This window comes from Coenobita brevimanus, chromosome 110 (genome assembly GCF_032717465.1).
Source record: "Coenobita brevimanus isolate Jiangsu-jjx chromosome 110, ASM3271746v2, whole genome shotgun sequence".
Lineage (NCBI taxonomy): Eukaryota > Metazoa > Arthropoda > Malacostraca > Decapoda > Coenobitidae > Coenobita > Coenobita brevimanus.
The window spans coordinates 48,283,602-48,304,728 of NC_137063.1; the positions used below are offsets into that span (position 1 = coordinate 48,283,602).

Consider the following 21,127-nt stretch of genomic DNA (forward strand, 5'->3'; position numbering starts at 1 on the left):
TCCCAAGCAGTCCCTATTTTTTTACTCCATGGAAAAAACTTGAAAACCACGGTTCTTAGGTTCCAAAGTGGCTCATTTTCAGGAAGATTTATAATATCCGGGCACCCATGATGTATTCTGCGGCTGCTAGCCAATCACAGACAACCTAGACCCAGCAGCCAATCACAGCCCATGTTTTGTTTACCTCCTGTCCTGCTAACCACCAACTACGCATGTTCCCCTGTGAGTTCTAATCATTACCTGGCCTTTTTTTTGTCATGGTTACCTCTCCCTGGACTCTGTTATGGATGGCCCCAACCCCCCAAGGCGACGTTCGACCCAGTTGGGGTCCAAGAAGAAGGCTCCTCTCAGTTAAATACATGCACTGAATATTTCTAAGATTGTTTGTGTTTGCTGATGGCTAGTTAGGTGTAGGTAGGGTGCTGTAGGGGGGTTCCACGAGGGTCCAAACTAAATATCCTTTTTTCCCATTGGTTCATAACTTTGTAAACCACAGATTTCATAATTCACAGGTAGGTACCAGTCTCTAATTGCTGCAAATTAGGCGACTCCACTGTATTTTGGTGAAACAGGGCAATTTTTAAACATCTGTTCTATAGGCATTATTGTACGCATAATTTCGAACAAAATATTTCCTTACATTTAATTTGTTTAAAACTCATTATTTTAAGTTTTTTATATTTCCAAACTTTTCTTTTTCTTTTCAGACCAATTATTGAAGATGAATAAGCAAGAAAGACTTCTTTCATATTTACAGGCAATTTAAAAAGCATGAAGTGTAATAAAATTAGAGAAAAGTTTGAAAATTTCAGGCAATTTAAAAAGCATGAAGTGTAATAAAATTAGAGAAAAGTTTGAAAATTTCATAAGACAGGTCAATGAGACCATTATGCCACACAAGTTCGAGAGTATCTCAACACCTGCTTTCCTGGTTGTTGGATGTGCCGTGGAGGACCTCAACCATGAGCTACATGTTCACCTGACTTAACACCCTTAAACTTTATTGCTTGACATTTCATTAAATACAGTTTGCAGTGTACCGTACAAGAATTAGAGATCTTGCTCATATTCGTAACTGTTGTAACGAAGTGGTGCAAAAAATCACACATGAAATGCTTGAAAGCATCTTCCATGAAAAATTTGACCACATCTGTAGAGACACTCATGGCTGCCACACAGAATCTAATAATTAAACTTGAGCCCCTATTGTTTCATTCACATAGTTTGTCAATATACTGTATATATATATATATATATTTGTTTCTTAAAGTTTTATTTTATAAATTCCTATTATTTTTTAAAACAGATGGTTACTTTAGGAACACCCTGTATATATGCATATATACATTATACATATATATACTGGTACTGTATATGGTATATTTATACCACCATTTACACAAAACACATGAAGCTAAAACCCCACATGTGGATATAACTTAATTAGCAATGTATAGCATACTACAGCAGAGATATTTTATGAAGATTAATTATTTGATTTTCTTCAGTGGAATTTTTACTTCATTCATAACCAATCCTCTCTGAACTATACAATCTAAATCCGAAGTCACCATGAAACCAATCTATCCACTTCTCTATGCTACTCCATATAATTCTGAACCAACACTGAATCACATTTACCATCTCAAAACTACTTCAATCATCCCACAACTAACCCTCAACCAAATATACTACCAATGATATGAACCTCTCTTTTTTAATCACATATTGTTATACAGTGTGAGTAAGGATACAAGATCCACACACTAAATTATGTATGGAATTAAGAACTACTAATGAAATAAAGAAATTTAAATGTACAATGAATAAAGTGTACATAAGTTAATATGATGTGTAAAGAAACTTCAGACACACACACAGGCACTCTGCTAACTCTGAATCTTACCTCTCAAACTTCAAAAATTACCACTGATAGCTCACAGTGAAGAGAAAGTCCAATATAAAAAATAATAATAAGAGCTGTCTTTTACCAACTTTGTTAATTTTAAGTATGCTTTACTGGTGTCTTCTTAAACTAAGATTATGAGCCTACCCAGCTGATACTCTAACGTACTGAAAACACTACCATACATCAGAGTAATATTTCTATCTATCAAATCTTTAGTTTATGAGAAGCTGTGTCAAGGAGAACTCAAGGAACTGGATAGCTTGAACTGGTGATGGTGGTAGGAATCATGGCCACAGACTAGGATCCATACCTCTTTTCGATTATGGGGGCTCCCTAACATTCTTCCTTAGCAGTGTACTGTACTTTGTTATTACACCTTTCTCTCCTTCTTCGTGTTACATAAATCATTGTAATATCACTATACTCTGCATATATGAAATACAAATGGATATTAACCAGCTGTACCCAAAAATAAATTGCTAAGAAAAACATGGCAAGGACTCTCCTTAACCAAGAAGAATATGGGCCTAGGTGGCACAGTAGACTACATGGTGTCTCCTCCTCAGCAATTTATTATGCATACTGCACCATGATATCCTCTTTTATGTTATTCATACATTTTTAGTACCAACATACTTTACATCAGTTACATCCCAGAGTAAAAAAGTATCATCATCATAAAGTATAATAAGCAAAATACACTGCTATGGAAGATGAGCATGGAAATCTCTAACAATTTAGAATACAGCCCTCAGTCTGAGTTAGCAAAGCACCAGAGTGGTTTAATCCCCCCTCCCCCCATGTGAGTGCCTTGATTAAACCCCTTGAAACCGAATGACATCCTTTTTAGTTTATTCCTACTCATAAACTGATAATTTGATTCAGTTTTGGAAGAGTCTCCAGTAATGAAGGGGTTAATAAACCCTCTAACCCCTCCAGACTGGCATGCCTCTCCTAACCTGAATAAAACTGCCTAGAAACAGCAAGAATACTATACAATCATAAACAGATCACTGGATTCAAGGGATTAACTACAGACAATTCTAGCTACATTCTGATGTGCTGGTGTCATGTATAACCAACTGGTGAGAAGCCTATTATCTTGGTGTGATTAGCCTCATCCCACTCTGGCTGAACTCCCCTTCAAAAGCCTTGATTTAAAGAGGGTAACTTTATCTAAATCGTGATGTGCTGGTGTCACGCATAACCAACTGGTGAGAGGCCTAAGATTTTTGTAAGATTGGCCTCATCCCACTCTGGTGAGGTTGGGGAGGCCAAGCCAACATGTGAGGCTGAGAGCTGTTGTGCACCATCACTTCTCAATGGCAGGTCTTTGGGTCTGGGTGATGAAAGGTTAGGATGGTCACTGTGTCGGACTGAGGAGAGGTTGGACTTCACGCCCCGGAAGGCTGACCTCCCTAGGCCACCATCTAGACTTGAGAGGAATGTGTGTGCCTCTGGGGCAGGTAGAGGCAGGCCTGGGGCAAGGGAGCGCTGGATGACCACATACAGAGCCATGTTGACCACTCGAGCTTCATCCACCTCACACCCTACACTGGATCTCCGCCACACTCCAACCACCTCTGTCTGGATCTCACTGCTTATAATGTTGTTCCAAATCTCAGCTACACCCCTGCAATAAACAAGAATCGTTAGTATGAATGACCCTACCTGCAACTCTACCCATGTTTAGAAATAATATCCACAAAACAAATAAAATACCATATATAATTTATGTCAAGGCAATTATTCATCAAACTGGACAAAGAATAAATTATGCAAGTCTGTCATTACCTTGATACGTACCTAGGCCAAACTGTGCCATCATCATCGCTAATCTGCGATTCCTTGCTATCCTGAAAACCACCCCAACAGGGGACTGGTCATGGCAATCATTTTCAGGCTACTTTATCCTCACATACCTATCTCCCTCATTCAAACACTCCTCTTCTTCCTTCTCTCAACCCAATATACTGTCCCTGTCTCTTCTTCTCTATCACTAAAGGGCTGCCTCTTCCAAAACAATGTGCCTGACCTGAATATGTCGGCAGGAGAAGCTGCATGAGTGAGGATGCGTGCCAGAAGACGAGGGCCATGGAGAGCTGAGGAAAACCCAAGTGCCATTAGTGTTGCAGCAAGGCGGCCCCAGGCAGCAGCAGCCCAATCCAGCGTACGGCGGATGTGGGAGGAAGGCGAGGGGATGAGTCCAGCATGGAGGGATGCAACGTGGCGGGTGAGGGCACGTGCCAGGGTGGAGGTCAAGGGTTCACGATCATGCCTTAGCTGCACCCACAATACTCCACCTTCTATCTGGCCTCCACCTGGTCGCCGCCATGCATCCATAGTGGCCAGGACTGTCCCAGCTGCTGCTCCCTGCACAACTGCCCACACGCTTGCCCATGCCTCTCGTCCCACTCTCTCAAGCACCACTGGGCCCCCGCCACTCTCCACCACCCCTCGCACTCCCTCCATGGTCGCCCCTTGCCCTCCCAGGTCCATAACCACTACTCCCCGACCTTCCCCAGCTTTGAGGTGAGCTAGGGAGCGTACCAGCGATCGTTTCCCACTGTCTCGTGGACCGTAAACCACCACACATGCGCACTGACCACTCTGGGGCATAAAGATGAGGACATAAATCAGTATAATATAAACAAATATCATCATCATCATCATCATCCTGACCTCTATATTCTACTTGCATCCTTCCACCTCTACGATGGACGCGTAGCATCCATCTAGCAACAAAATCGCATCCCTTTTCTGTCCAACTCTCTCACGCAAGAGTTAACCGTTACTCCCAGTCCTTCATTTATGCAACAGGTCAACTCTGGAACTGTCTCCCTCTGTCTGTATTTCCTACTTCCTATGATTTCCAGTCTTTCAAATGCAGTGTGTCAAGGTATCCCGAAATGAATGGATCTTGAATTTGGCTCTCTTTTCTATTATTTTTGTTTTTTTTCTTGCAAGGAACTGTTTTGCAGGCTCAGCCTTTGGTTCTTTCTTCCTCACACACACACACAAAAAAAAAAAACATGCACATCCAAAGCCACTCCAACATTACAATCACACTTACAAGCACTTCTCACCCTCCAAACAATCTCTCTATATAATATAATTTTTTGCTGTATATATATATATATATATATATATATATATATATATTTTATGCGAGGAAGAAGGAACCAAAGGCCATGAGCCCGCAGTAACAGTTCCCTCCAAGAGAAAAACAAAATACAATATAGAGCCAAATTCAAGATCCGATCATTTTGAGATGCCTGGACACACTGCGTTTGAAAGACTGGAGATCATAGGCAGCAGGAAATACAGACAGAGGGAGACAGTTCCAGAGCTGACCTGTTGCATAAATGAAAGACTGGGAGTAACAGTTAACTCTTGCATTAGAGAGTTGGACAGAAAAAGGATGAGAGTTTGCTGCCAGACGGGTGCTACGCGCCCGTTGTAGAGGTGGAGGAATGCAAGCAGACAGTTCAGAGGAGCAGCGACCATTAAAGTAGCGATAGAAAAGAGATAAAGATGCAACAGTTCGGCGAAGAGACAGAGGTTGAAGGGAGTCAGTAAGAGGAGAAGAGTTAATGAGACGAAAAGCCTTTGACTCCACCCTATTGAGAAGAGCTGTATGTGGGGAGCCTCCCCACACTTAAGAGTTGTACTCCACACAGGGGCGGATAAAACCCCTGTATAGAGACAACAATTGTGCAGGGGTAAAGAAAGAGCGGAGTCGGCTTAGCACACCCAATCTCCTGAAAGCAGATTTTACAAGAGATGTAATATGATCTTTCCAAGATAAGTCCCGAGTAAATGAAACCCCAAGCATGTTCAAGGATGATGCAGGATTAAGATGAATATTATTAAATATTAGTGGGTATACCTGTGAAAGATTTTGTCGGGTTGATAGGTGTAAGAACTGAGTCTTAGATGCATTAAAGACAACCATATTATTTTTACCCCAGTCAGAGATACGAGCCAAGTCAGACATTAGGTGTGCCATATATATATATATATCTATTGCCAGATGCCTCAATCCCGTTCGGGGTGGCCACAAACAAATCGCCTCCACGTCGCCCTGTCCCCCGCCATTTCACTGCCCTGCTCCCAACTCACACCCCCCTTTCTCATATACCTCTCCACCCCATCCCTCCATCTCATCCTCAGCCTCCCCCTCCCTCTTCCCCCCTCCACCTCACTCACATACACTCTCTTCGTCAGTCTTTCACCCTCCATCCTCTCCACATGGCCAAACCACCTCAGTGTGTTCCTCATAACACTTCCTATCACATCCACATCCACACCACAGCGCTCCTTTATATCCTCATTCGTCAGCCTGTCTCTCCATGTGACTCCACAGGCTCCTCTTAAATACCTCATTTCCACTGCTCTCACTCTTGACTTGTGTCCTTCCAACAACGTCCAAGCTTCACTTCCATACGTTAGAGTTGGTATCACAACACTGTCATGTAGTAACTTTTTCACTTCCATGCTCACTTCCCTGTTTCTTATCACTGCTTTCAAAGAACCAGCAACCTTTCTTCCCTGCTATACCCTTTCAAGCACTTCACCCTTCAAACCTCCATCCTTTCTCATCACACTACCCAAGTACTTAAACATACTCACATTTTCCAATTCCTCACCATCCAACCTCGCTGTACATTCACTGACTTCACCTCTCTCAAAGACCATCACTTTACTCTTCCCTACATTCACCTTTAGAATCCGTTTCTTACACACTCTCCCAAACTCATCCACCAAGCCTTGCAGCTCCCCTTCGTCATCACTCAACAACAGTGTATCATCTGCAAACAACAGTACAGGGAGTTTCCAAACACTACCCTCTCTCACTAGGGCCACTCCAACATCCACTACCCTACCTTGTACCTCTTTTATTACCCCATCTATGTACAGATTGAACAACCATGGAGACATGACACATCCCTGTTTCAACCCAACCTTCAAAGAGAAAAATTCACTCAGTTCACCATCCACACGCACTGTAGCCTTAGCACCATCATACATACTCTTCACAGCATTCAACAATTTCCCATCTACTCCATATATTCTTAATACTTTCCACAATCCACCCTGTCATATGCTTTCTCCAAATCCATGAAGGCTGCATACAACTTCTTTCCCTTCTCTAGTAACTTTTCCACTAAGATCTAAGAATGAATATCTGATCTACACAACCCTTTCCCTTCCTGAAGCCTCCCTGTTCTTCTCCAACTAATTCCTCTGTTTTTTCTCTAACTCTGTCAATTAGTATCCTACCACACACTTTTCCTATTATACTAAGAAGACAAATGCCCCTATGATTACCACACACTTCTTTTTCCCCTTTTCCTTTGTACAATGGAATAATTATACCTGACTTCCAATCCTCCGGGACTCTACCTTCCTCCCAGGCCAATCTGCACATCTTCCACATCCATTCTACTACTATCTCTCCCCCATGCTTCAGCATTTCACCACACACTCCATCAATTCCTGGGACTTTCCCCAATTTGACTTTCTTCATTGCTTCCACAACTTCTATCCTACTGATTTCTTCCTGTCTTCTCACCTCCCTCCTTCTCCCAGCCATTCCCCAGCCACTTATACTCGCATTACTTCCATCCTCTATGTTCAACAACTTAAAGTGTTCTCTCCATCTGCTCACTTTTTGTCCCTTCTCCACAAGTAATCTACCATTTATATATATATATATCATCCAGATCTCCTTTCCCACCCTAAATCAGGGTGAGGAGTAGCAATGTCCACACAGCCCAAATTTGCCCAAACCCAATGGGCCACAATTCCATTCACTCTCCATTCAAGTATCTTGAATCCTGGTTCTGATACATCAAAAACATTCCCCACATTTTGTAGCTTCACCTAAATGTATCCATCCTTCTTTCCTTCCGTCCTCTTCTGTCTTTCTTTCCTTCATTCTTTCCTTGTCCTTCTGCCTAAGGGTGACTTTACACTCCCTCTTCAGTCTTTCTTTCCTTCATTCTTTCCTTTTCCTTCTGCCTGTGGGTGACTCTAAACTGAGTGACAAGCCAAATGGTTTCCTGTACACCATGAAACCATTTACTACGCTGGGTGGTAACCAAATAACCAAATTTTGGCACCTGGTGGTTTAGTGGGTAATTATTGTGCTCCAGTCGGATTGAGCCGGTGAAGGTTTATATCCAAGGGATGATTGGGGTTGATTGCTCATGTAATGCCACTCAGGGATGAGTGAGGCTGGTCACTCTCATCTTAAATGTCGAGACCATCTGTCTAGCCCTGGGCTCCTACGCTCCTCGTAGGGCAATGTAGGATTGGATGATGGATGGATGGGTATACATATATATATATATATATATATATATATATGCTTTGCTCTCTAATGGTAACCTGTCAGCAAAGAACAATATAATAAAAAATTAACAAAATATAATGTCACTCACCTCTCTCAACACAGCATACAATCCTACAAAATCAATCCTGATAATACAGACTCACTAAAAGTCAGTTGTAGTATATATTGCCAGGACACTAATTACATGGAATAACTCACCATCCTCATCATCAACAATCTCCTTTCCTGCATCACCATAATCATCAACCTCCTCTTTTTCTCTGTCACTGGAAGTAACAGCTCTTCGAAACAAAAGTGGAACAGTACAGGTAAACTCACCAAGCGCAGATAGTTCTTGAGTGTAGGCAAGGGTATGAGCAGGGAGTAAGCAGCAGCCTGGAGATGGTGCAGGTGGATACAAACAGTTTGATCGCTGTTGTTTACCAGCAGGTCATATGGCCCACTTACTAGCCCATACTCACCCTATCAAGATACACAGATTTATAAGATTTATTCTGTTTTTTTCCAAGTATGGTACAGTATTTTCATCTCAGTAACCTAAATCGTAGTTACACATGACAGATATCAAATACAAGGGTAAAGTTATAAAGTATGCAACATAAACATCTACACTCTATGTATAACCTACCAAAACATATGACAATTTTAAGTGTTAAGTGCCAAGATACTGAAATACCACTATACTGAACTGTAAGGAACTTACTGCAGTGTATAGTATTTACAAAGGACTCACCATCCTCATTCCAATAGCAATCTTCAGTAACATCATAAATAATAATATCAGCAAAATCTCACCCGTGTCCACTTATGGTGCCCTATGGAAAAATGACTGATGGCTGCCTTAGTAAGTCCAAGGCAGGGTGGGCTGACCTCTGTATCCTGCAATGGGTCAGACCTGCGACGCTCACCCCGTGTCCTGCTGCTGTTGGTGGTCCCACTACCCTGCCTGTAAAAAATAAGTAAAGGGCTGAGTTTTAAATCACTATTTTTACACTTTTATCTGCTACTACATGCATAGGAAACTACATAAATATGCCTATTAAGTTCTACAGCCACATACAGAGCCAATCAGCCAGTTTCCCACAATTTACAGTGCAACCAACCATCGTTTTTCATGGTTTTGACTTAGTCAATATTGGTTATTTGGAGATGAGTAAACCATCACAAAATAAACTATTTTATGGCTTGTTTTGAGATGACTTCTTTTTTACAATCTGAAAGTATGCTTTAAACAAGTATCTTCTACAGTCTAGTAATTCTTTAGGGCACTATAATGAGTTTTTAAGCACCTATATAGATAAAAGCACAGCTGTGGGGGCCCTTTTAGATGGTCTTCATTATTTACAGATTTTGATCATTTGTGAGTGTCCGTTCCCTAACATGTCAAAAAACAAGAGATGACTAACTTCTGTAGTTGCATGGGAACAGTTGTGATATTTTGGAATAAACCCCTGGCTTTAATAGGCAATGATTTACCATCATTAACTCAACAGACTGGTGAAACAGGAATAATAGAGAGAATTTCAAGGAGGGGGGAGGCGAGGTAGGCCAAGGAGAAGGTGGAGGGGTATGGTGGACGAGTGTGTCAGGAAAAGAGGTATGGAATTCAGTAAGGCTCGGGGACTGACGAGATCAAGCCAGCTGGATGAATGTTGTAAGAAGTGCATGATCAGCGATTTGCCACCCCTTTTTAATGTGACAGCATCCAGACTGACTCTATTGGATACGTTTATGTGAAGCTACAAAATGAGCTGAAAGTTTTTGGCATATCAGATAAAGCCAGGAATCCATGGGGCTTGAATGATAAGTGAATGGAAGCATGGCCCATTGGACTGGGCAAACTTTGGCTGTCTGGACACTGCTACTCCTTGCCCTGCTCTATGGTGGGAATGGAGGTCCGGATGATGATGACGATGATGAACTCAAGCAGGTTTGCCATTAATAGCAGGGGATAATCAAGAAAGGAAAAGGAAAGAATAACAATCAGACAATCTTGAACTATTACCATCCATTCATTCATCACCATCAGTTTAGATAATGAAATTCACGTGAACAGCAATGAAATCTTTAACACACAGTAAACTCATAATTATCCATCATTGTAACATCCAGCCCAATGCAATATCCAGTGCTCCTGGCTCAGATCTATTAAGACAATATCTGGCAAAATTATGCAATATCCGGTGTCGAAATGGGACGTAACCGGCAGTTCTACGCAATATCCAGCATTGAGTTGTATCAACCGACTTGTAAACAGTAGCCAACTGGTGCTGTATTACTGTGCTGTATCATTACCTTGATGTATCAAATGCTTAATTTTCAGCTTTTACTCATGGGATAGTTTGTAGGACAGAAGTTCGAGATGGACAGCAACGCAATATCCGGCTCGATGCTGAATATTGTGCTGATGAGAGATACTATGCAATAATGCAATATCAGGCATTTTACTTTAACCAGTGTAGGGCTTGGCTAAATTACACCAGATAATTGAGAGTTTATTGTACTGAGATAATAAAGCCACAAAGCACAGTGTTCCTGGAGCTAATAATTTAGTACCAATACACAAATGAACAATGCTATGACCTCTGGGAAAATTAAAGAGGAAATTAGAGAAAACATTACAATATTCCAGCAGCTGACACAACAAATGTAAGCTGAGGTAACATACCGAGCCAGAGCATCCCAATGGTGGAGTGCAAGAGATGTAAGTGTGTCCTCAAGGGCAGCCCAGAGTGTGGCGGGTGTAACACGGACTGTGCCCACTGCCCACCTCTCACCCTGTCTATTCTCCTGCTCTTCTGATTTTTCCCGTCTCTCCTCATCACTGTTGGGTGTTTGAGACAAATCCATGCCCTCCAGCCACACAGCGCAAGTCACCTCACTCCCGCCTGGTACAGGAATAACCATTTATACATAAACATTAAGTGTAAACTTTACCATAATTATTTGTATACCACTGTTAGTCCTATACACACCTATATATCTGTACCCTTCCATGAAACTGCTGGTATACTGTAAATACATCAGATTCTCAATCTGCTGAAAAAACACTTCTTCATTATCATCCTAATTCACTTCTCATGTTATGAGGATGTATAGATTAAGGCTCTGTGATCTCACTAAGGAGAGAAATGCAAAGAAGAGGAAAATGTCCCACTGGTACAACATCCCTTGCACCTGCACAAACCTGCAGAGGAAAGGAAGGCAAGGGCAGCAGAAGATGCCACATGAAGTAGCCCGGGAGAGTGACTGAGCAGGCCAGGGATATCGAGGCCAGCATGAATAAAGGCCGCCAGGATGTCTGTGGAGGGCATGGCCAGGGCGAGGGCCAATGGAGTAGTGTGGGAGTGATCGGGACTGCACGCCAGCCGCTGCAGCAGGCCAGGCCCATCTGGTGTGGCTGCCAGGTGCTGTAGCAACACCTCAACACACTCTACCTCACCAGACTTTACAGCCGCATGTAAAAAGTTGCCGCCATCCTTAAAATAACACAAACATGAAGGATATCAGTGCATCAGTCCAGTGTCACCTATTTTGAGTATTTATGTCATACACTATTAGCTGCCACACAGAATAAATACCAGATTTCATAGTCAATAACAAGCAAACAGTCATTTTACATGAAAAAACTACTCTAACATTACCTGCTATGTGTACCCAGTAATAAACTAGTTTATTATCAGGTACATAATACAAGACCTCATCCCTATGGATGTACTCGAGTGGAGGGGTTGATACTGTGATGCTTATGGGTTATACTAAAGAAAGTAGGTGGGTCCCTAGGGATGCTTAAAAAATCTAAATTAATATATAATACCTGGTTTTGCAGGACTATGGATTAGGTGAACTACAGGATTATGCATTAGGTGAACTAGGATTACCGGTAATATGTTTTCTTGTTCATCTAAATAGAAGTACAAAACTCTATACCCACCACACTCACAACATAAGCTTTACTGAGGTATAAGAGCTCAAAAACAGGCTACCACACTCCGTGGGTAGATTAATTAACAATCTATCTATCTATCTATTGCCAGACGCCTCAATCCCGTTTTGGGTGGCCACAAACAAATCGCCTCCACGTCGCCCTGTTCCCCGCCATTTCACTGCCTTGCTCCCAACTCACACTCCCCTCTCTCATATACCTCTCCACCCCATCCCTCCATCTCATCCTCGGCCTCCCACTCCCTCTTCCCCCCTCCACCTCACTCACATACACTCTCTTCATCAGTCTTTCACCCTCCATCCCCTCCACATGGCCAAACCACCTCAGTGTATTCCTCCTAACGCTTCCTATCACATCCATATCCACACCACAACGCTCCTTTATATCCTCATTTGTCAGCCTGTCTCTCCATGTGGCTCCACAGGCTCCTCTTAAATAACTCATTTCCACTGCTCTCACTCTTGACTTGTGTCCTTCCAACAATGTCCAAGCTTCACTTCCATAAGTTAGAGTTGGTATCACAATACTGTCATGTAGTAACTTTTCACTTCCATGCTCACTTCCCTGTTTCTTATCACTGCTTTCAAGGAACCAGCAACCTTTCTTCCCTGCTGTACCCTTTCAAGCACTTCACCCTCCAAACCTCCATCCTTACTCATCACACTACCCAAGTACTTAAACATACTCACATTTTCCATTTCCTCACCATACAACCTCGTTGTACATTCATTGACTTCACCTCTCTCAAAGACCATCACTTTACTCTTCCCTACATTCACCTTTAGATTCCATTTCTTACACACTCTCCCAAACTCATCCACCCAGCCTTGCAGCTCTCCTTCGTCTTCACTCAACAACACAGCATCATCTGCAAACATCAGTACAGGGAGTTTCCAAACACAACCCTCTCTCATCAGGGCCACTCCAACATCCACTACCCTACTTTGTACCTCTTTTATTACCCCATCCATGTACAGACTGAACAACCATGGAGACATGACACATCCCTGTTTCAACCCAACCTTCAAAGAGAAAAATTCACTCAGTTCACCATCCACACGCACTGCAGCCTTAGCACCATCATACATACTCTTCACAGCATTCAACAACTTCCCATCTACTCCATATATTCTATACTTTCCACAATCCTTGTCTATCCACCCAGTCATATGCTTTCTCCAAATCCATGAAAGCCGCACACAACTTCTTTCCTTCTCTAGAAACTTTTCCACTAAAGATCTAAGAATGAATATCTGATCTACACAACCTCTTCCCTTCCTAAAGCCTCCCTGTTCTTCTCCAACTAATTCCTATTATATCCCTAACTCTCTCAATAAGTATCCTACCATACACTTTTCCTATTATACTAAGAAGACAAATGCCCCTATGATTACCACACACTTCTTTTTCCCCTTTTCCTTTGTACAAGGGAATAATTATACCTGACTTCCAATCCTCCGGAACTCTACCTTCCTCCCAGGCCAATCTGCACAGCTTCCACATCCATTCTACTACTATCTCTCCCCCATGCTTCAACATTTCACCACACACTCCATCATTTCCTGGGGCTTTCCCCAATTTAACTTTCTTCATTGTTTCCATAACTTCTATCCTACTGATTTCTTCCTGTCTTCCTACCTCCCTCCTTCTCCCAGCCATTCCCCAGCCACTTATACTCTCATCACTTCCATCCTCTATGTTCAACAATTCCTTAAAGTGTTCTCTCCATCTGCTCACTTTTTCTCCCTTCTCTACTAGTAATCTACCGTTTTTATCTTTCACTCCCCTGCTAACTTCACTTCCAACATGTCTTACTCTCTTCACCTCTTTCCAGAACATTTTCTTACAGTCCCTCCAATTTACACTCAAATTACCTTCCAAATTCCTCATCCACTCTCTTCTTAATTAACAAACTTCCAAAAAATTCCCTCTCAACTCTATTGTGTATGTTGCAAGAAGGAAAAAAGAGAATTTGCAGTTTTCCCACATTTTTCACTCTTCCAATAAAAATAAATCTTAGTTACGAAAGGAAAGTTATTGTAACTTTTTTTCACCCTAAGAATCACCAGCAATGGACTGGGTGAGTTACAAGACTCACCCAGTCACGTGGTTGTTTATGAATCTGAGCTTAGAGCATATGAGGGTCAAAGAGAGATCTACAATACACCCCTGGCAGCAGTCTAAAAAAACGATTTGAGCCAAAGTGCTTTAGGCACAAATGACCAACTCCAACAAGTGCACTCTACCACTAGACCCCCAAGTGCTTAACATCTTCAATCTGATGTACAGTTTTTTTCATTTTATTCAAGCTATTATCGATGAATCTGTTCAAAATTTAGAAGGGGTTATCAGACTGACAAAAACGTATCCTTTAAATTTCATACAATCCTCCTGCGAGAGTACAAAATACAATACAGGTATATGCCATGATACTCAAGGAGTTAAGGTGAAGATAGCAGGTGCTAACACTGAAAAGCAGTAAGTGAGGAGGATGGAATTATCTCGATGTTGTTACGATGACAAAGTTGTGTTAAAGTCAAGTGGGCTAAGAGAAGAGAAGGAATAATATCTAATGCAAGAATACATTACTCAACTTCTTTTCCTGAACTTACTTATACAGCATCACTATGTATATATTTATACACACTGGTTCAAGAATGGCTCCTGTTTATTTACTCATCTCCTACACATGGGTGATACACTCTTATTCCCTCCTTCCCACCTCTTTGACCTTTGGGGTAAGGGATTTATACCATGGAAACCTTGCCACCTACAATTCTGGCTAGTTGTGTTCAACTGAAAAGGCACAGGGAGTTAAAGCCTGGGAACATGGGACAGTAAGGACACGATCATTCCTTGTTTTAAATCAGGGTTGAGTTCCATAATATCATGTTCTTTTTAAATACAATCGGTACTGTAAATTGGAGGAACTTGTAAAATAATCTATATAGGGTATCAAAGAAACTTTAATTGGCATGTCCACTTACTGTGGACTTGAAAGAAGAAGAAAAGATCATCATCATCATCATTATAGGGACCTCCTTTCCCACCTTAGGGCAGGCTGAGGAGTAGAAATGTCCAGACAGCCGAAATTTGCCCAATCCAATGGGCCACGCTTCCATTCGCTCACCTATTCAAGTCCCCCGAATCCTGGTTCTATCTGATATGCCGAAAACATTCACCACATTCTGTAGCTTCACATACACATATCAGACAGAGTCAATCTGGAAACTGTCATGTTAAAAAGGGATGCCAAATCCCTGATCATGTGCTTCTCCTCACAATATTCATCCAGCTAGCTCGATCTCTCGTCAGTCCCATAGCATCACTGACTTCCAAACATCTCTTCCTCACATAATCATCCACCATATCCCTCCTTCTCCTTGGCCTACCTCACCACCTCCCTCCTTCAAATTTGCTCAGATATACCTTTTTCACCACTCTATTGTTATCCATTTTCTCCATATGACCATACCATATCAGCACACTCTCTTCGATTCTGGCGTCCACAGACTTCCTCACTCCACATCTTTCATGAATCACACTATTTCATAGCCTATCCAGTCTCTATACTTCACATAGAGTCCTCAGCAGTCCCATCTCCACTGCTCTTACTCTTGACTTTTCATTTTCATGCCACACCATAGTCTCACATCCATATGTTAAAGTTGGCACTAACACTCTATCAGGCAAGCCTCATGCAGCTGCAATACTCAAGCCTCTGTTTCTTATCAAGGCCTTCATTGTACCAGCTACTTTCCTTCACTGTGTCACTCTACTTTCCACTTCTTTTGCTCATTTTTCCTCTTTTTTCTATCGCTGTACCATAGTATTTGAACTCTCTCACTAATTCCAATCTCTCTCCATTCACTGTAACACTGCACTGGGAGTCTCCTTCTCTCTCAATAACCGTCACTTTACTCTTTTCTACATTTATTCTCAAGGTATGATGCTCACAGACCTCAGCAAAACTCCGCACTACTCTACCAAGCTCTTGTCCGGTACTTGCAAATAGTTTTGCATCATCAGCATACAACAAATTTGAGACATTCCATCCATCACCGTTCATTACCAATGCCGTCCCCCTCTCCATTACTCGTGTTTTTACTTCTCTCAACATCCCATCCATATACAGTATATACTGAACAACCGTGAGGATATCACACAACCTTGTCGCACGCCCACACCAGTTGTGAACCTTTCACTTAGATGCCCATTAACCCTTACACATGATTCACTACCATCATAAAAACTCCTGATGGCACCTAGCAACTTACCATCTACACCGTATATGCGCAAAACCTTCCACAATCCTTTTCTGTCTACTTTGTTATATGCTTTTTATAGATCCATGAATGCCATAAACACCTTATAGTCCTTCTCACAAGCCTTTATCTGTCTCACTGCAGATATTTGATCCACACATCCTCTGCCACTTCTAAAGCCGCCCTGTTCATTACTCACTAGGACTTCTGATATCTCTCTTACTTTATAATAACTCTTCCATATATCTTCCTTACCACACTGAATAAACTTATACCACGATAATTCTTGCACTCACTTAGCTCACCATTATTTTTGTACAGAAGTACAATCACAGCCTTGTTCAATTCTGCTGGCACAGTTTCACTCATCTATGCCTTCTTACATATCTCCAACAAGCACTTCATTCCACTCTCTCCACTACACTTAATCATCTCTGCATACACCTCATCAACCCCAACTGCTTTCCCATTTTTCAGCCACCTCACAGCACTCTACACATGTGCATGCGTCACATATCCTGGCACTGCATTCTTTCTCTGCTCACCCCCCAAACCGATCAAGTTTACAGTGGCTCTGCTCTTTATTCCCATTCATCAGGTTTTCATAGTATTAATCCTCATGGGTTAATAGTCTACCACCTGCATCCTTCACACCTTCACATTGCTTTCCGCTTTCACTTCTACACTTCCGCACCACTTTCCAGAATAACATCCTTTTTCCAGAGTAGTTTGCATTCATTTTTCTTCCTAGATCATCATTTACCACCTCCTTTTTCCTCTTCACTAGTCTCTTTACGTGCTTCTTGCTCTCTATATATTCAGTTTGTATTTCAACTGAACCCCTGTCCTGTAACCACTCAAGCCACTTCCACCTATTTTCCTCCACTGCTCTCTTAACCTCCTCATCCCACCATGTCATACCTTTCTTTGTTGTTACTCTTGCCACACCACACACCGCTTTATCATTCCTAACTAAGCAATCCCTATATGCATTCCACGGGCTGTCCAGATCCATTTCATTCCACTTCAATGATTCTAACTCCTCCCCTACTTTGGACCTGTATTTATCTGCCATTTCTTTGATCCTCAGCTTCTCAACTTTCAGTCTTTCTCCCTGATTGCTCCTCTCTCTCTTGGTCCACCTCACTCCTCTCAGACTGATCTTGCATACCACAATCATATGATCTGACAGACCTCCACATCATCCTCTCATGGCCCTCGTATCAGCAACCATTCCCAGCATTGATCTCTCTATTAGCACGTAATCAAGCAGACTCCTTTCAACAGGATCCCAGTTCCCACTATACTATGTATATTTATGTACACCTTTGTTTGAAATATGAGTTACAAATGCACAACCTCCTTTCCTGACTCATATCTTTCAGTTGCTTCCCATTATCATTTTCTCCTGGTACACCATTACAACCCATTATGTCATCCTCAGGACCAGTGCCTACTCTTCCACTCATACCACCCATTATGATCACTTTATAGCTCCTGGGCATTTCTCCCACTACTTCATCCAGGTTATCCCAAAACCCGAACTTGTCTCTCTCACTCCTGTCCTCACACAGTGCATACAGTACACTACAATCACCACCGCTTTCACCTTCTCAAACTTGAACTCGACATACATACACCTCCAGCTGACACATTTGTCATCTCTCATTCCACTCTGCCACACCTCATTCATCAACAAAGCAACTCCTTCCTTGCATCTTCCTCGCCCATTCATGCCCGATCTTACACATTTCACACCCTTCCACTAATCCACTTCACACCGTTTCATCTTTTTCTCACAGAATGCCATCACGGTGTATCTCGCACTCTTGAACACATTCACCATTTCCACCCCCTTGCTCTCCTCATTCACACTTCTCAAATTCCACACGGCCATGCAAATCTGCCCATTTGGTTGGGGCCCTGGGCAGGTGTTGGGCCCTACGAGGCTCTCCGAAACAAATGCCATGATTAAGTGATTTTAGATAGGGGAATCTGGGGGACACTTAACCCTGGACAAAACCCCCGGTTACATGGTTACCACCCAGCATATTAAATGGTTTCCTGGGTACAGAAAACCATTTGGCTTGTCACTCAGTGTAGAGACCATAAGGCATCCCTACACTGAGTGGGTGAATGATGGGTGCCCCCATCCACCACATAATAATAAGAACAATAACAGGAACCTAGTGCCAAAATCTAACACAAAGCCGGATCATCGGCTACAAGTTGTGTACGTTGGGTGGGCCGGGAGCACAGATACGGCGTTGTGAAAGAAATGGGCCAATGGAAGAAGTAAATCATATCTCAGATGGGACTAATTAAGTAAGGAAAGGAATTAGATGTCAGAAAGAAGACCAACAGAAGTATGGAAGGACATGATATTATGGAAGGAAAAGTACGGTGATTCTCGGAGAAAGTCTGCAACATCCACCACATTAACCTTTAGCCGCTGGGGGGTTCCCGGCCGCTCCACACTCCTCCCTACGGGTGATTTCCTAGATTTTGGAAAAAATACCCTTACTTCAAACCCTTATATCTGACAAACTATAATAGCTAGAGAATTCAATGGAAGTTCATAAGACTCACCAACTCTTCCTCTTTCCAATGAAGGTATCCCGAGGTCTCTAGGTGGTCCCGTCGATGAGTAAGGATGAGTTGAAGACAAGTGGTTTTCACATTTTGACGCCCGGCTCCAAGCGTACGCTACTGGCAATGGCCTTGGCCCGGCCGGCTAGCGTTGGCAGCACTGACTGGAGTGGTGATTGTAACACTGCCCGTGCATCCTTGGAATGTGGAATATTCCACTCGTTTTTTCTACTTCACCCAGTTCGTGTGGCTCACCCAGGGATTTACCGCCCACACCACCATGCCACTATGCCTTGTAGGTGTGTGGGAAAGGAAATATCTCGTTGTTTTTCTGTACTCACTTCTTCCTTAAATAATCATATTTCTCCTTTACTATGACACTTAGAGCTGCACTTTACATCACGATTACAGGTAACTGCACTTTGACAAGTAAGTGCTGTTGCTCTTTCACGCATGATCGTAAAGTATGAGGTAAATAATTGTACTCTAAATCAGACTGCTTTGTACTAATCAGGGTTATAGTGACAATCATACAACTGTTTTACACAACTAACATTATTTGTACTTCACATTACAGATACACTGATGCTCATATTTGGCACAATCCCCCTGAGTATTGAGTGAAATAATTTAGGTACAGCAAAGCTTGTATTGTTCATTGTGGCCCACTCACAAGTGGTTTTCTTTCAGGTAACAGGTAGGCAAACTCAAGGTATATCCAATAATTTTAACAAATATCCAATAAAGAGTATCAACTCCTGTATTGCACTTACTATAAATCACTTATATGCATTTGTAGAACTTATAAAAGACTTATATCTAAGCACTTTCCATAATTCACTTATAATATCACACATTTCACTCATTTATGAAAATACACAAACTTCTGCACTGCTGTACACTATTTACACTTCCCCTCACACCTGCTCAGTACTCACACCACTCCCAAAGGGCCTCGTTGTGGAGATTCTGCCCTTGAAGTGGTAGGCTGATGTGTGGGAGAGCGCTGGAGGAAGATATGTCGGCAAGCAGGCGGTGAGAGTGTGGGGGAAACGGCTCAGCAGCGTTTTTTTCCGCAAATGACCACCAGGTCCGCAGTCACTTTCCCGATGTCCTGGGTCATCTTGCGTCTCCTCATCGCCGAAATCATCACTCTCGTAGACTGCCCCTTCCTCCTGGAGAAGTCGGAGAGCCCTCTCTGATCTCGGAGGGCGGGTAGGGGTTGGAGGGCAAGAAAGCTCGCTCTCCACGTCGCAGCTTTTTTTCTCCTCAGAGGACGTACTCTAGCTGAGTATACGAGAGGAGACAGTATCGTCAAGGGCATGTCCTATGGCACTATCACTAAGCCCTTTACCTGGCACTAAGTGCTGAATTTTCGCGGGGGTTGATGAGGCAATCAGCCCTTCATGCAGTGGGACGGAATCGGATGATGTCGAGGAAAATGACACAGCTCCTCTCGCTACCACTGCCGAGCACAAACTGAACCGCACAACTGTGGGGTACCTGGAGGTCCTACCTACCCCGTAGGTATCACAGAAAATGGTCCCGCGCTCAAACAGTGGCGGGAAGGCGAGTGCGGTATATCAAGTCAACCGGCGGCCCTCCGCGCCCTGAATCCTGTCATGCATACACGGCAGCCGGCAGATAGGGGTAAAAAAAAAAGTCAATAAGGGCAATACCTTGTTTTGTGTAACCCCAGTCTGTTGAAATGAGCAGACCTATCAACTGCAGGTACGCAACTGCCTCTGCAGGGCTGTCCCGTGCAGTAAATCAATGTTCCCTTCAGGGGTGTACCTAGAGATTTGGGGGCCTAGGGGGCTAGGCTCTTTGCGGAGCCTGGGGGGGCCCCGCAAAGAACCTAGCCCCCCTCATTCTCAAAACTTATCTACTATCTCAGCCGGGATTGTCAGGATGATAAATACAGTATATATATACAGTTGGGTCTGGTTAGTACTTGGATGGGTGACCGCCTGGGAACACCAGATGCTGCTGGCATCCCCACGTGTCAAGTGGGGTTGGTGGAGGATTAGTGCCCCTCCCTGTAAAACAATTAACTCTAA

The 21,127-nt window shown here is 42.7% G+C and overlaps 1 protein-coding gene across 1 annotated transcript in view; it reads right to left on the reverse strand.

Annotated features, from left to right (window-relative positions):
- Positions 1-2,664: 2,664 nt before the first annotated feature.
- The window catches only part of LOC145417476 (uncharacterized), a 77,536-nt gene continuing 59,073 nt past the window's right edge, over positions 2,665-21,127 (reverse strand). Inside the window, exons 14-19 of the mRNA XM_080286182.1 lie at positions 11,455-11,746; positions 10,936-11,155; positions 9,063-9,213; positions 8,586-8,729; positions 3,945-4,519; positions 2,665-3,542 (exon numbers count right to left, since the gene is read on the reverse strand). Coding sequence (XP_080142308.1) covers positions 3,107-3,542; positions 3,945-4,519; positions 8,586-8,729; positions 9,063-9,213; positions 10,936-11,155; positions 11,455-11,746 — 1,818 coding nt within the window. The 3' untranslated portion in view covers positions 2,665-3,106. The remainder of the gene's footprint in view (positions 3,543-3,944; positions 4,520-8,585; positions 8,730-9,062; positions 9,214-10,935; positions 11,156-11,454; positions 11,747-21,127) is intronic.